Source organism: Protobothrops mucrosquamatus, unplaced genomic scaffold (genome assembly GCF_001527695.2).
Source record: "Protobothrops mucrosquamatus isolate PMUCROS unplaced genomic scaffold, P.Mucros_1.0 scaffold2323, whole genome shotgun sequence".
NCBI classification, from domain to species: domain Eukaryota; kingdom Metazoa; phylum Chordata; class Lepidosauria; order Squamata; family Viperidae; genus Protobothrops; species Protobothrops mucrosquamatus.
In genome coordinates, this window is record NW_015388407.1 from 63,637 (window position 1) to 79,080 (window position 15,444).

The 15,444-nt window shown below is 42.0% G+C and overlaps 1 protein-coding gene across 1 annotated transcript in view; it reads left to right on the forward strand.

Moving 5' to 3' along the window:
• Positions 1-15,090, forward strand: part of LOC107295371 (CUB and sushi domain-containing protein 2-like) — a gene marked incomplete at its 5' end in the record, with an annotated part of 77,638 nt that extends 62,548 nt beyond the window's left edge. Inside the window, 10 exons of the mRNA XM_015824684.1 lie at positions 921-1,094; positions 3,146-3,219; positions 5,150-5,261; positions 6,295-6,474; positions 8,913-8,978; positions 9,361-9,522; positions 11,067-11,179; positions 11,509-11,596; positions 12,593-12,731; positions 14,931-15,090. Of these exons, the coding sequence (XP_015680170.1) occupies positions 921-1,094; positions 3,146-3,219; positions 5,150-5,261; positions 6,295-6,474; positions 8,913-8,978; positions 9,361-9,522; positions 11,067-11,179; positions 11,509-11,596; positions 12,593-12,731; positions 14,931-15,090 (1,268 nt within the window). The remainder of the gene's footprint in view (positions 1-920; positions 1,095-3,145; positions 3,220-5,149; positions 5,262-6,294; positions 6,475-8,912; positions 8,979-9,360; positions 9,523-11,066; positions 11,180-11,508; positions 11,597-12,592; positions 12,732-14,930) is intronic.
• Between the last annotated feature and the right edge of the window lie 354 nt (positions 15,091-15,444).

Here is a 15,444-nt window from a genome sequence, read left to right on the forward strand (position 1 = left end):
AATATAATTTAAGACAGAGTATAATTATTGTATTGTAAACCCTGTGTGTAGCTCTGGGAAGTCGGGGGGGAAGGGAGGGGGGTGGGAAAGGGTGGGGCTTGAGGGAGGTGGGGAGATATATTGTAAAAATTTTCAATAAAAAAAAATAAAAAAAAATCACAGGTATTTTTAGAAGATCACAACCATGGTTGACTTTAGCTCTTCATTTTCTTTATGGGTCTATCCACTGAGCTGAGAAAAAAGACAAAAGCAAACTGAGATATAAACGCATCAGTTTGCATTCCAAAACATTGGAATTTTTTTGATTAACCACCCCCATTGTGACAGTTCATGGTTAGCATTTTCCTTGTAAAGAGGAAAAATTCCCCATGATTCAGTTTATTAGTGGAGACCCCACAATCTGCTTCAGCTAAGCTTATCGGAACAGGACTGGGGACAGATCATCAGGTTCTGCCCACTGAAGTAGGATACAAACAACCTTTTTATAGTGGTTTAATAAATGCTGACCCAGTAATTTTCTGCTTTTGGTGAAATAAGAGGAGGAATAAAATGGAGATTGGCACATTTTTGGACATTTTTGTGGTTAGTTACTGTACTTTCTGGTTCCCATTTCAAAATATCAGTGCGGATTTAAGATAAATTATGACCCAGAAGCTACAAAAGCAAGCAATTTAGGAAGTTTACTTGAGTTCAGGAGTCTTGATAGTTTAGAGGTCTTGGTTCAGGTCTTTGTTTTACTTCTTCTTCTTCTGCACACCCAAAACATATTCAAAATGTTATAGTTCCCTGCTGGGCCAAAAGAGTTAGGGATCTTGGCTCACTGGCTGCATGCACCAGACATAGGATGTTACAAGACGTTGGTGTCGTTAGAGATTTTACCCCAATGAAACGTCTTTCACTGAAGTCCATTCTTTTTGCAGCTGTCTTTTGTGGCGATCCAGGAATCCCAGCCGACGGGCGGCGGGAAGATCGAGGTTTTACTTACCGGTCCTCTGTCTCATATTCCTGTCTGCCCCCGTTGGTGCTGGTGGGATCAGCTCGGAGGTTCTGCCAAGCCGATGGAGCATGGAGTGGGACCCAGCCAAGCTGCATTGGTAACAAGATGGGGCTTTATTGGGGGAACAAAATAATAAAAATGCCTCTGCCTTTTCTGGGCGGTGTTAAGGGAATGATTTCCCATTTGGTCTACTCCAGGAAGTTTTCCAACTTTTATATATTAATATTCCCTGGGAAGGTCCCACCAAAATGCTAATCTGATCCAATCCTATTTAATTCCCCAGTTTTCGAATCACAACCACAATTGGGACCAGGATTTTTGTTGCTTAACGAGGTTGTTCAATGAGTCGACCCGATTTTACAACCGTTTTGCCAAAGTTGTTAAAGGAATCATTGTGATTAATAAGAGAAGCATGTGGTCATTAAGTCAATGTGGCTCCCTTCATTGACTTTGCTGCTAGGAAACCAGTTGGGAAGGTTGCAAATGGCGACCAGGTGACCCTGGGATACTGAAAACCATTGTAAATACATGCCAGTTTCCCCTAGTGCCCAAATTTTGTTTACATGACCACGGGAATGCTGCAACAGTCATAAGTGCGAGGACTGGTTACTTTTTCCAATGTCTTTGTAACTTCAAATGGCCACTAAACAAATGGTTGTAAGTCAGGGACTACCTGTAATTGCCTAACCAATTCCACTAAAAGCAGGAGACAGACATTTGATACAAAATATGTTTGAAAGAAAAACTGTGTCACAGAAAGTTGGGTCCAAAGTTTAACTCTGGTTTTGGTTTTTTGTTTTTTTTTAGAGTTTAGACCAGGGAAATTTGGATTTTAAAAAGCCTGCATTTACAGATGAAAACAGGGTGAATTGCATTATTTTTTAAAATTTATACTAGAATTACTGTGCAGCAATGAGAGAAAGATGTGTATAAAGCTTTACAACGTACTTCACAATGCACTGCATAGTTAACCTTACCTTAACCTAACCTTACACACAAATCTCCCAGTCTGATGCTACCGCCTGTACAATAGACTGCACTTTTACGTTTGGAACTTCTTTTAGTACTGTTTTCATTTGGGTGAGTTTTAAATAGGGACAATTTTTAACGATTTTAAAGAGCCACAGCTACCAATATTTGGGTTTTAATTGGTTTTTAGTAGGGGAAATTTTTTGTATGATGTTTTAATACGCTGTGAGCCGCCCTGAGTCCCATGGGGAGAAGGGCGGCATATAAATCCTGTTAAATAAAATAAATAAATAAATAAATTATATTTTTTTCTTAATTACTTGTAGATCCCATTATGGATTTGGTTGCTTCAGATGAGCCAGTACAGTATAAATGACCCCAAAGTCAAGTCTCAGTTATGCTCACAGTTGGGATATGTTGTCAGAATCCAATTATATTTCATTTCTAGTTACCTACTATGGAAAAAAACCCATTTCTGCTCTCTCTGGATTCTGTCATACTACGAAGGGGAAGGGGGATGAGCAGGGGGGTTTTATGGCTCGCACTTCCTTCAGTAAACTACAAAAGGACTGGATGTTGATTCCCATCAAGAGGACTGACCATAACAATATGGCCATTGCCTTTCATCTACTCAGCTCTCTGAAGTCTTCCTTTTGCCGGCAGTGAGGGAAAAGGGGGGAGAACAATGCAACGCCTGGGATCTGGGAAAAGAGAGGATGAGTGATCGTCGCCCGGAAGAACTGTGGGGTGGGGGCTGCTTGGGAACACTTAAAACATTGAAGGGTGGGAGAGAACTCCTCAGATCCTGTCTAGAATGCCTGCAACCATCTTCTCTTAATAAAGATGCCTGTTGGAAGAGATATTCCAAAAGTTCTGTCTTCTTAAGATGTAAAGTGGGGTGGGTCCTTACATATGTAGTGGTCTGGGAGCCTTTGGATGGCTTCTTTCCTTCTGCCACGCTTTGTGTAAACTCATCTCGAGGTTGTGTCTGCTCAACCACCCACTTGCTTTGCTTCAGGTCCCTTCTGAAGACCCACCCAGCAATTCCCTTGAACCAGAAGGGCCGAAATCTTCACCTTTGGGCCATGAAGTGGTCTCAATGAGGCAGAGCAGAGCAGAGTTCTCACACACACACACACCCAAAAAAAATTGATGAAGCACTTACCTCTTTTTTTTCAGATGCAAGTGTTACAACCTGCATGGATCCAGGTGTGCCCCTTTTTGGAATTCAAAACAATTCCCAAGGTTATCAGGTAATATATGACCGTCTCCCCCTCCCCTCCCTCCTTCCTTTTCTCCTTCGCCCTGAACAATCTTCTTTATCTGTATAATATAGCCGAAATTGCTAAATTGTCATCCTTCATCCAGAAACTGAATATATTCATTCTCCTTTTATGCAAAACACAGGCTGTGATGATCTCTCTTTGGAGAGTTGCTATCTCTTGATTAAGCTGTTTTGTGAGGGAGACAATAGGAGGATTTTGCCCGAGGGATCTCTGATTAATTCAGAGGTGGTCCTTGATGATGCTTGTGCTTCTAATGGAGACAGAATCAAACAGACGTCTAGCCTGTATCTTGCCTCCCATAGTAAATAACAAGGCATCTCAAGTGAAGGAAGTCTATCCAGGGAGTCCTAGACTTACAACTGCCACTGAACCCACAATTCCAGTTGTAAGTCAGGGTGGTCCTCTTATGACCAGACCCGATTTTGTGACCTTTTATGTGGCAGTCATTAACTGCTAGCATAAAGTGAATGCCAGGGTCATTAAATGAATACCACATTCATTAAGTGAACCCATTGTTTTCTATAGGAAAGTTGTTGTTGCCAGAAACCAGAAGGAAACACCAGTTTCCTGCAAAAGCATCATAAATTCCAGTATTGTGACTGGGATGCTGCACGCGGCCATCAATTTGGGCTGGCTGCTGAGCAACAAAAATGTCATGTGACCAAGGGCCCAGATATCAGAACTGACACAGATGGCCTCTTTGACCCCTCTTTCAAACCAGCGGTCCTCTCTGTCCAAAATGTGGACTTTGCTGTCTTCGAAAAAGTGGCTTTTAAATGCAGATGGACTGCCAAATCTTGTCCTGGTGGGTTTGTTCTCCTATGTTGTGCCATGCATTTGTGAAGTGGTTGTTTTGTTTCCCCATTGTACAGATCTGCCAATGTCTCACTGCATTGTATTGCATTTACCACATTGCTCAGTTTATGCCTGGGTGTTTTCTCCTTGGGGTGGACAAGCTTCTGCCTTCGTGTATTGTTGGGTATAAAGTGTGCAGATATGTTGTGTTGGCTGAAGACTCTCATGTGAGACATGTGCAGATCTGTACATTGGTGAAACAAAACAACCACTTCATCTGCATTTAAAGGACAAAGGCCACTCGTTTGAAGACAGCAAAGTCCACATTTTGGATAGAGAGGGGTCAAAAGGGGTCAAAGAGGCCATCTGTGTCAAAACTGAACAGCCCTCTCTCAACAGAGGGGGAGGGATACGACATCATCTATCTCCAGTCTACAAGACAGTCCTTTCAGCAGTTCCAAGAAGGCTCCACACACATTTGCACTACTCAGGTGACACTGAGGACACAGACAAACCTCCAAGTGGCCTCAATGACTAAAATAATACAAATAATCAGCTGTCTACAGCCAGTTTGCACCAGTTCGGCAGAACCAGTAGCTAATTTTTTGTTGCCCAAGCCCAGAATGGACTTCCGGAAGCGGCATTCACACAGGTTGTTCACATATTTGAATCCCATTACTGCTACAAGGAATACAAATCCTTCTCATCCTTCTTGGATGAGAACTGAAATGTCTTTAAAAAAAACAATAAAGTCCAGTTGTCTCTTGAAAAAGCACCTTTGGGACAATCATGACCTGGATTACCGAGAATTTCCATAGACATTCCACAGGGCAACACTTTGTTACACATTCCACTAGTTTTTGTGGTTTTGTCAATCACAAACCAACCTTTCAAGTCTGAGTCATTCAAGAGCTGAAGGCGCTTCATCACACTTGCCATAAATCATGTTCAGATCTGGCTTGGTTCCTTTTTCAAGGGCAGGTCTGGAGGGTAACATGTGAGGTTCCACGGGCTCCATCTTTAATTAGATAAGTTGCTTTAACTAGGCGAGTGATTATATTCACGCAACATGCTAACTGTGCATGGTTTCCCATTGCGATAGGTTGGAAGTATCATCTTCTTCAAGTGTCATAAAGGATATTTGCTGCAAGGGTCCACCACCAGAACCTGCCTTCCAAATCTGACATGGAGTGGAATTCAGCCAAACTGCATCCGTAAGTCTTAGCTTCCTTGGTGCTGGCAGAAAAAAGTTGATGCCCTTGAATCTCAACCTTGGACGCTTGAAGATGGGTGGACTTCACCTCCCAGAATCCCCCAGCCGGCATGGCAACTGGGATATTCTGCAAGTTGTAGGCCATACATTTTCAAGTGGCTGAGGTTGAGCATTGCTCTGTGCTAAAATCCAGGTGTGCAGTATATGCCCAGTGCCAGATCTTAATTTTTGAAGCCTGGATAGATAATGTGGAAATCAGAAAATACAAACCAGCCTGCACAGACGAATTCCAGAAAGCAAGGATGAATGCGTGAAGCGTTTGAAGGCGTTGTTTCAGAAAATGCCTCCTTCTGAATCAGGCCAGCTTTTGCCTATAGACAGGCTTCAATCTTCACCCAACCAGCAGCCTTTCCCAACCTGGCGCTCTTCAGGTGAAATACCTGACATTTCCAAATAACACCAGCAATCTGCTGGGAATTCTGCAGGATGTAATCCAAACAGATCTGGAGGATACCATGTTTGGAAAGCTATCTTCCACCCTTTCTTAGGTCTGGTAATGGTGGGTGCATGAGGTGCTTTCTTCTATGTCAGTGGTGGCGAACCTATGGCACACGTGCCAGAGGCGGCACTCAGAGCCCTCTCTGTGGGCACCTGTGCCGTTGCTCCAGCCCCGCCTCCTCCCTCTCCTCACTAGCAGCCCCCCCAGAGGAGAGTCGCCCCTGAGCGTAGCCCGTGCAGAGCAGCACAGCCAAGGACATGGCAGCTGGGCAGCGGGAACAAGACTCCGCTGTCACGCCCCATTGCACGCAGTTGATGCTGTGGGGCATGGGTGGAGGGGGGATGCCAAGGCACTGCTGGGCCGCCTGGGTGATCTGCAGCAGATCACCGTGGAGGCGGTGGATGGCCCCTGTGGGTGGGCGTGGGGTGCGGGGACAGAGTGGGGGTGCGGGGGACGGAGTGGGGGGCGGGGCAGGCCCGGGTTTTGGGCACTCGGTCTCTAAAAGGTTCGCCATCACTGTTCTATGTCTTTGCAGCACACAACTGCAAAGAACCAGATACCCCTGCCCATGCCAACGTGGGCTCTCTGGACCTGCCTTCGCTGGGGTACACCTTGATCTATTCATGCCAGAGTGGCTTTTATCTCACCGGAGGATCAGAGCATCGGACTTGTAAGGCTGATGGTAGCTGGACAGGGAAGCCTCCCATTTGCCTGGGTAAGCAAAAGACAGCTCTATGTCTACTAAACGTCTTATTCTTTCCACTTGAAATCCATCGGCTGCATTTTAGCCATGGGTTTCATGGACAAATCACTCTGTTTCTGTCCCCTGTTCCCCAGACAAAGAGGATTAAAAAACTGCCTTGTTAGCTCAGACCCCAGAGCCCATTTGACTCGCCACTTTTCCCCCCAGTGGGAGCCAGAACGTTAAGGCAAGAGTTCTCTGTGTCTACTAGAGCAAATAAAATTACAATCACAAATCTCCTGGATCACCAAACTAACAAATTTTGTAAGAAGCTGTGGTCTTCCTGTCTCTTGCGTAACAGGAGAACAATTCAAAAAAAGGGCTGCCCAAAGAAATAAGGATATATAGAAGCACAAAATGATACAGCGATCCTTAGTAAGGTGGGTAACTTGAAATGGCTGAGTAAATATAAGTGTACTTTTCAAGTAGACAGCTATTTGAAGTTACAACTGCCAAAACACCTTAGGAAGGTATTTACACGAGCAAGATTCGAACAGCTTGACACAATGGTCAGATATGGGAGATTCCATTCTATACCTTACAATGAGTGTCTCTGCATTTGCGGAGCGGCAGAGGTAGAAGACCTGGCTCACATACTATTTGATTGTTGCATGTACAAGAGGGTGAGAGACAGATACCTCGGTCTATATACCAAACGAATGACTCATTGGGATCCCCATATCAAAACAACTTACCTCATGTGCAGCCAGAACTTGAAAATAACATTTAACACAGCACAGTATTTAAACAAAATGGTTCGGTTGAGATCTGCATATGTGGGACTGATTGGGGTAGATTACAAGGGTTGACTCCAAAATATAATTTTATCATATTTTATCTATATCTTAAATTATTGTACTCTATTTTAATTTCATTTTAGACTGTATTTTATTCAAATTTTATTTTAAGTCGTATTTTATTCTAATTCCATTTTAAATTGTATTTTATCAAATTCCATTTTAAATTGCTTTTATCAAATTTTAGTAATAATTTGTTGCTGGAACTTTGTACTTTGATATGACCCAAGGGCTAATCAATAAAGACTTATTTACTCTTATGATTCTTAACATATGTCTTCCTCTGTCGATGTTAAGCCTTTATATCAAATTGCCACTAGCATATCTTACAGCAGTGGTGGCGAACCTTTTTTAGTAGTTTTCTCGTACTAGTGAAATTGGCCAAAAAGTGACAGGATGAGGAGGGAATTTAACTTCACTCAATTCCAACTAAATATAAATGTGAAATAATTGTAATTGTGGAGAATATAATTATTATAAATTAATATAATGTCTGTGCGTGTTATGTTCTTCTGCTGATCTATTAATAATTAGCATTTGGTAGACCAATGGTGGGGAATGGCACGGGTGCCAGAGGCGGCACTCAGAGCCCTCTCTGTGGGCACGCGCGCCGTCGCCCCAGTCCTAGGCCTTCAGCTGGGTTTTATAAAACCTTTTCGCTTTAGGCCTCTGCTGCCATGTGCAAAAAAAAAAAAAAGATTCAATCAGTCAATTTCAACTTCTCGCGGGGAAAAAAAAGATCTTGCAAAGTTGGAATTGATTGATTGAACTTTTTAGTCCCACCCAGTCTGCCGTTAACACCGCAGCCACGCCCACCCAATTGGCCACACCCAGCCAATGGGCCACACCCACCCGGCACTCGATGATGCATAAGTGGGTTTTGGGTTGCAGTTTGGGCACTCAGTCTCTAAAAGGTTCGCCATTACTGTCTTACAGCTTAAGTAAATAAGGGTATTCTTTTTTCCCCACATTATGAAATCTAAAATTTTTGAATTTCCCCAGTTCAAATATTGAAAAGAAAAAGTGGGGAGATCCCTCTTCACTTTTCTCTCGCAGCATTCATAATTATAGACACCGTAGGAAGAGAGTCTTTTTGGTCTACAGAAGCAAACAAATCAGTCCAGTAACGTTTTTTTTTCTGACGAACATGCTTAACTATGTTGAATTAAAATGATTAAATATTAGCAAGTTTGATCTAGTGGTAAAGGCATCATGAGAGAAATCGGGAGACTCTGAGTTCTAGTCTCACTTAAGGCACAAAAGATGGCCAGGCTTCATATATATATTCAACCTAGGAACTGGAAGGTATGCTCACTGCCTTGAGTTATTTATAAAAAATAACAAAGGGTTAAAAAAATAATTTAAAATGGGGGCAGTTCCAAAGGTAGTGGTGGCATCCACACAATATTATAGCTTGATTAGCTTATTTTTCAGAAAGGAAGTCATTCAATTAATTCATAGTTCCATATATTCTTCCAGAAAGTGGGTTAACTCAGAACTAAGTTGATGAGGGTAAGTGATCATTGTGGCCAGATATTTTATATTCACCTGTTATTAAAGATGTTTATGTCACCTTATTAAGGTATAAACTCTTGCTTTGATCCTCCTTTTAAGCGGATGTCCGACCCAGCAGACGGCCTACGGGGGCTGCAAAGGACCAGCATCTTCCAAAAGTCTCAGGTATCTCTTTTTCCTACCTACCAAATACATAAAAAATACATTAAAAATAAAACAGCATAGCAAATTACTGGGGTTTCAAGGCCTGTAAATATATGAACACACTGTCAATTTTATTAAATGATTAAAAGCTCAAACCATTTTTTAATGGATTTTTAATATTTTTAATGGATGAGACTCTTAATTAATGGCATTTCTTTTGATTGTTTTGAAGCAACAAAGCTTGATTATAAAAAGCATTGAACAAATAAGAATTCTAGGGAATTCTGGGAGTTGAAGTCCACTCATCTTAAAGTTGATACGGTGGAGAAACATTGTTCTGTTTGACTTCTGCACTTGTTCCAAAATCTCCTCCTTGTCTTGTTCTGCCTTGGATTATTTCTAGTTCCTGCTGATGTCTTTGCCAAAAATTCCTTCTGGAAAGGCTCCTATGAATACATGGGCAAAAAGCAGCCAGCCATGCTTTCTGTCACCAGCTTTGATCCAGTCACCAGTAAAGTAAATGCCACTCTGATGGACCACAGTGGTGTGGAGCTGCAAGTCTCTGGTAAGGCAGCCAATTGGGGGTTTTCTGCATTCCTGGTGGGAGAAGGGGAGATGGTGCCGCCTTGATGTCCACCCCACCCACGTCTGCCTGGACAATCAAGCTGAAACACATGTCTAATGTGCAAAGCAAATAAATGATTAAAGACCCTGAGGATACTTCCTAGATAATAATTCTCCACCTGAAATTCTGGGATTGCAGTCATACTAAGGTTAACACAAACTAAGGTTAACATGCTACTATAACCAAACAAATAAGCTATGGTATAGTTTACTGAGATGGGTTATGTATACCAGAAACTACGATGGGTTTTATATAGCACAAACTATGACTCACACTTGAGTTTTCACAATATACCAAACCCGATTGATACAGAAAGGATGTTGAGACCTGGAAAGTGTGTAGAGAAGAGCAGCAAAGATGATAAAGCATCTGGAGGCTAAATCGTATGATGAATGATTGAGGGAATCAGGTATGTCTAGCCTACCAAAGAGAAGGGTTGTTGTTGGTTGCAAAGTTGTGTCCGACCCATTGCGACCCCATGGCAACATTCCTCCAGGCCTTCCTGTCCTCTACCATCTTCTGGAGTCCATTTAAGCTCACGCCTACTGCTTCAGTGACTCCATCCAGCCACCTCATTCTCTGTCATCCCCTTCTTCTATTGCCCTCGATCTTTCCCAGCATTAGGCTCTTCTCCAGTGAGTCCTTCCTTCTCATTAGGTGGCCAAAGTACTTGAGTTTCAACTTCAGGATCTGGCCTTCTAAAGAGCAGTCGGGGTTGATCTCCTCTAGGACTGACCGGTTTGATCGCCTTGCAGTCCAGGGGAAGGGTTAGAGGGGACATGATAGCTGTCTTCCAGTACTTGAAGGGCTATCATAAAGAAGAGGGATTTGACTTATTCTATAGGGCCCCAGAGGGCAGGACACAAAGTAAGGAGTGGAAGCTTGTCAAAGAGAGATACAACCTAGAAGTAAGGAGAAATTTCCTGACAGCAAGAACAATTGATCAAGGGAGTAGCTTGCCTCCTGGGGTTGTGGGCACTCCATCACTGAAGGTTTTCAAAAATAAAGTGGACAACCATTTGACTGGGATGGTATAAGACTTGCTTCTTGAGTAGGGGGTTGGACTAGAAGACCTCTGAGCTTCCTTCCAGCCCTATGATTCTAATTTTATCCTAAACTGACTTTCACAATTCCTGTCTGGATGGTTAGAATCTTTGCATCTTGGGCCTCACCCACTTAATTTTTTTTTTAATCTGCAATTTTAACCATGTTCCCAACTGGAGACAACTCTTTGAAGGCCTTTGCCATCTTCCCTGCATTTTCATTCTGCTGAATAATTTAATGCTACCTGCAGGCTTTGGAAACAACTAAATGCATGTAATACAAAGTTGGATGCAGTCCTGCTCTAACTTCGCAGAGCATCCAAGAACACTGAGATCTTGTCTTCTCAAACTGCAATTAAACTCTCCCTCCCCCCCCCAAAAAAAAATTCTCCAGAGCTTCCTCCTCCTTGACGAAAGGACTGCCTTATCTTCTCTCTCCAGGTATTTACAAAAGAGAAGATGTCCATCTTCTCCTCCAGGTACACCAAATTACAGGACCACTGGAGATCTTCACGAACAAATTCAAGAATGATAAGTGGGCATTGGATGGACACGTAAGTCTTTGCCTTGAAACGTTTCAATGACGAGCAGAGGAATTGGGAACATAACACGGGAGAATGTGGGAGCTATTTGCAATGGTGGTTAGGATCAGCAAAATCTAAGATTAATATTCCCCAACCTGATGCCCTTGGGGTTGTCCCAAAGGTGCTTTTTCAGGAGGCAACAGGACTTTCTTTGAAAATGTTTTGCTTCTCATCCAAGAAGCTTCTTCAGCTCTGACCAGATGGTGGGGAAATCACCTGTACCTATAACTGATTTGTTTTGTTTTGTTTTGCATTTGGGTTTTGCAGTATTTTTTTTTCATTTTCCACTCCAAATGCAGGTCACCCCAGAAGCTTCAAGTGGGACCTTTGTCTACCAAGGGTTTGTCCATGGCAAAGGTTTTGGACAATTTGGTCTCCAAAGACTAGGTAAGATGACTAACTTTACAACTGAAGTTGCCCCAAAACAATAACTTTTAGTAATTTATATAAGCAATGTGGCAACTCTTAAGGTTTTTCATTTATGTTTTAGCGTGTATCAGCTGTTGTATGTAATTATTTTTCATTCAATTATTTTTTTTTTACCTTTTCAGTTTAAATTTTTGTGATCAGGTGAAACTGATGCTTCAACTTGTATTTAAATAAATTCCAAGTTACCATTTCCGGAATTTTGCCAAATTCTATCTGCTCACCATCCCCGTTCAACCGTTAATATAATCATTTTGTCAATGTTATTCACACATATGTAAGGTGGTTCTAAACTATTCGTTGTATGCATAATGTTAAGTGTGAACATATTTTCTTCCTTGTTTGGGGGGGTCTTGAGTTACAAATCAAACAAATAAAAGGAACATTTGTCTATTCGTTCTGGGGGGAAAAAAAACCATAGAAGGCCATTCAAAAGCTAAACTCTAACTTTACATTTTGTTTTGTCTCATAAAAAAAAACCAAAATCTTTCTCCTTGAAGAATGAGAAAAGTGACTGTGACTTAATGGATACGTCTACCAGTATTTTGTCCAGCCTACCGGCTCTCATGTTTTAATTCAACTACTATTCTCATTAACCCCATCAGACATCCAGGAATTAAATCTGAGATTTAAGTATGTTGTTATATTTATATGCAGCAGACAGTTAGAACAATTAGAACAATTAACAGTTAGAACAATTAACCAGTGGAACAACCTGCCTCCAGAAGCGGTGAATGCACCAACACTGGAAGTTTTTAAGAAGAGACTGGACAGCCATTTGTCCGAAATGGTGTAGGGTTTCCTGCCTGAGCAGGGGGTTGGACTAGATGACCTCCAAGGTCCCTTCCAACTTTATCATTATTATTATTATTATTATTACTTGTGTTGAGACAGCCTCTGGCCTCCCCTAGCCAATGGTACTCAGGAGCAGTAATTTAATGGTTTTCCTTTTTCCAGATAGCAGCATCATTGAACGGGACCCTGAATCAACAGGATATCCATTTGCATCCAACAGCAGCTCAGTTGCAGCTGCCATCCTCGTGCCTTTCATTGCCCTGATGATTGCAGGGTTTGTGCTCTATCTCTACAAGCACAGGTGAGATGTTGCAGGTAGAAAAGGCAGGAAATAACCTCTTAGGGCCTCCTAACAAGAATTGTAAGGATATTTAGGGTTTTCTGGTCCCTTGTCCTCTGGATTAAACCACATTTCTCGCAATCCCCATGCAGCATAGCCCTGTCAGGTAGTAAAAGCTACCTATACCTAAAATAGCTATAGTAACAGAATCTTGCAAGTCTGAATGTGCTACCTGTTAATGCTGCTAACATTGGATGTTCTTGCTTTGACAACATATGAAGATGCAGCCTTTTTCTTTCTTATGCTTTACTCTTAGAATTAGATGGTGCTGGGGGAGGAGGCGGAATGTGGTGGGAGTTAGTTAGACATAACAATATTGTGAATTCAGAGCTTGAAATAAGAGATGATAAGAATTGGCCGGGTTGCAGAACAAGAGGGAAAGCCTGCATTTCAAACTAATTGGAGAATGTGATTTATGACTGTTAATTGGAGGAGGGAATGGTGCTTTGATACTATGTGCTCAGGGGAGGGGAATCCAGTTTTTGGCTTCAACTATGTTAGTGCCAAAGCTATGCTATCCCATAAAGATTCTTTAAGGTAAACAATGCCTTGAAGTTCTTTGAAGAGTTTCATCTGTTGGAACAATGACACACCTTTCTTTCCACTTTTCTCTCTATGGGAATTGGAGGGATGGGGGACTTGGAATACTGCATCCAGTTTTGGTCACCATGATATGAAAAAGATGTTGAGACTCTAGAAAGAGTGCATAAGATGAGCAACAAAGATGATTAGGGGACTGGAGGATAAAACATAGGAAGAACAGTTGCAGAAATTGGGTATGTCTAATATAAGAAAAAGAAGGCCTGGGGGTGACATGATAGCAGTGTTCCAATAAGGGGCTGCCACAAAGAAGAGGGAGTCAACCTATTTTCCAAGCCAGCAAAGGCAGAACAAAAAGCAATGGATGGAAACTAACCCAGGAGAGAACCAACCTAGGAGAAATTTCCTGACAGTTAGAACAAATTCATCAATGGAATGACTTGCCTCCCGAAGTTGTGGGTGTTGTGGAGGTTTTTAAGAAAAGATTGGACAATCATTTGTCTGAAATGGTATAGGGTTTCCTGCCTGAGAAGGGGGTTGGACTAGATCTCCAATTTCCCTTCCAATTCTGTTACTCTGTTATTCTGTCTTAGGGCATTTCTGCAAATGCCCATGGTCAAGTTTAGTTGATCTGATTATTGCCTTGATTGTGAACCTTCTTTCTGTCCTTCAAGGACACCCTCTTTATTCACTACATTAGTACTGAAAGCTGCCATGGGAAATAGTACCCATTTCTTTCATACTTTCTAGGAGCCAACCACCTTTGTACCTCTTGTCATGGTTCCGCTAGATAAAACTCTTCAAAAGAACTTCGAGGCATTGTTTACCTTAAAGAATATTTTATTCGAGAAACAAAGTATCGGCACTACATAGTTGAAACCAGAAACTAAATTTCTCTCCCCTGGATACAAAGTAACAAAGTGCAAATCCCTCCTCCAATTAGCTGTCATAAATCACATTCCCCAATTAGCTTGAAGCGTGGGCTTTCTCCCCAGCTCTCCAGCCCGCCAAAACTCTATCAACTGTGGGCCCAATGTCCTTGGGTTCCCACAGCTAGGTTATTATTGTTATGACTAGCTGGACTCTCATCCCTATTCCCCTTCCCAGCAGCAACTAATTCTAAAAGCAATAGAGAAAAATGACTGCATTTCCATCTGTTGTCAAAGCAAGAACATCCGATGTTAGCAGCATTGACACCTCTCCAGCTAGAAATTTCCTAGAACTAAGGAGTAATTTCTTAACAGTGAGAACAATTAACCGGTGGAACGGCTTGCCTGCAGAAATTGTGGGTGCCCCAATGCTGGAGGCTTTTAAGAAGAGACTGGACATCTACTTGTGTGAAATGGCATAGGGTCTCCTGCTATGGGAGCATGGGACATTGGACTAGAAGACCTATAAGGTCCCTTCCAATTGTTAATTAGTAGATGAATATACTGTGTAGCAGAGCTAGGCTACTGCCAAAGTTAAATTGCACTTTGGGGACCTTCATTTCAATTAATTTGAACAAGAGAGGGAGAAGACACAAACAGAATGTTTACAGATTTTAATGCATTGTAGTTTCTTTGTGTACCTGTCCTGTAGAGCCCCTCCCCTATGACATCTTTGTCCTCTCTGAAACAGAAGGAGACCGAAGGTGCCGTTCAATGGCTATGCCGGCCATGAAAACACCAATGTCCGAGGAACATTTGAAAACCCAATGTATGACCGCAATTTGCAGCCAACAGACATCATGGCCAATGAGGCAGAGTTTACCGTCAGCACTGTGTGTACTGCAGTATAGCACTTACAATTCTGTGTGCAGTAAGTATCACACTCCTATACAAACCTCCCACATATGCTTTTCAGCTACTACCGGGACCCATCAAATTATCATTAGCCTAGCATTTAATTTGAAAAGGGTTGGCTAATAATAATCACTATTATTCACATCTTAGTAAGAGAAAATGACTGTCACCGCTGCAGTGATCATTTCTGACCATAAGAAAGCTGAAACATTATTCAGATCCAAGCTTTGGAGATATTTTTTTTTAATTATCAGCAATATTTTGTAAGATAGGACAGCTTAAAGAATAATATACTGTACATCATCCATCCACCCACATATCCACCTGTCCATCCAGCCATCCATCTCTCT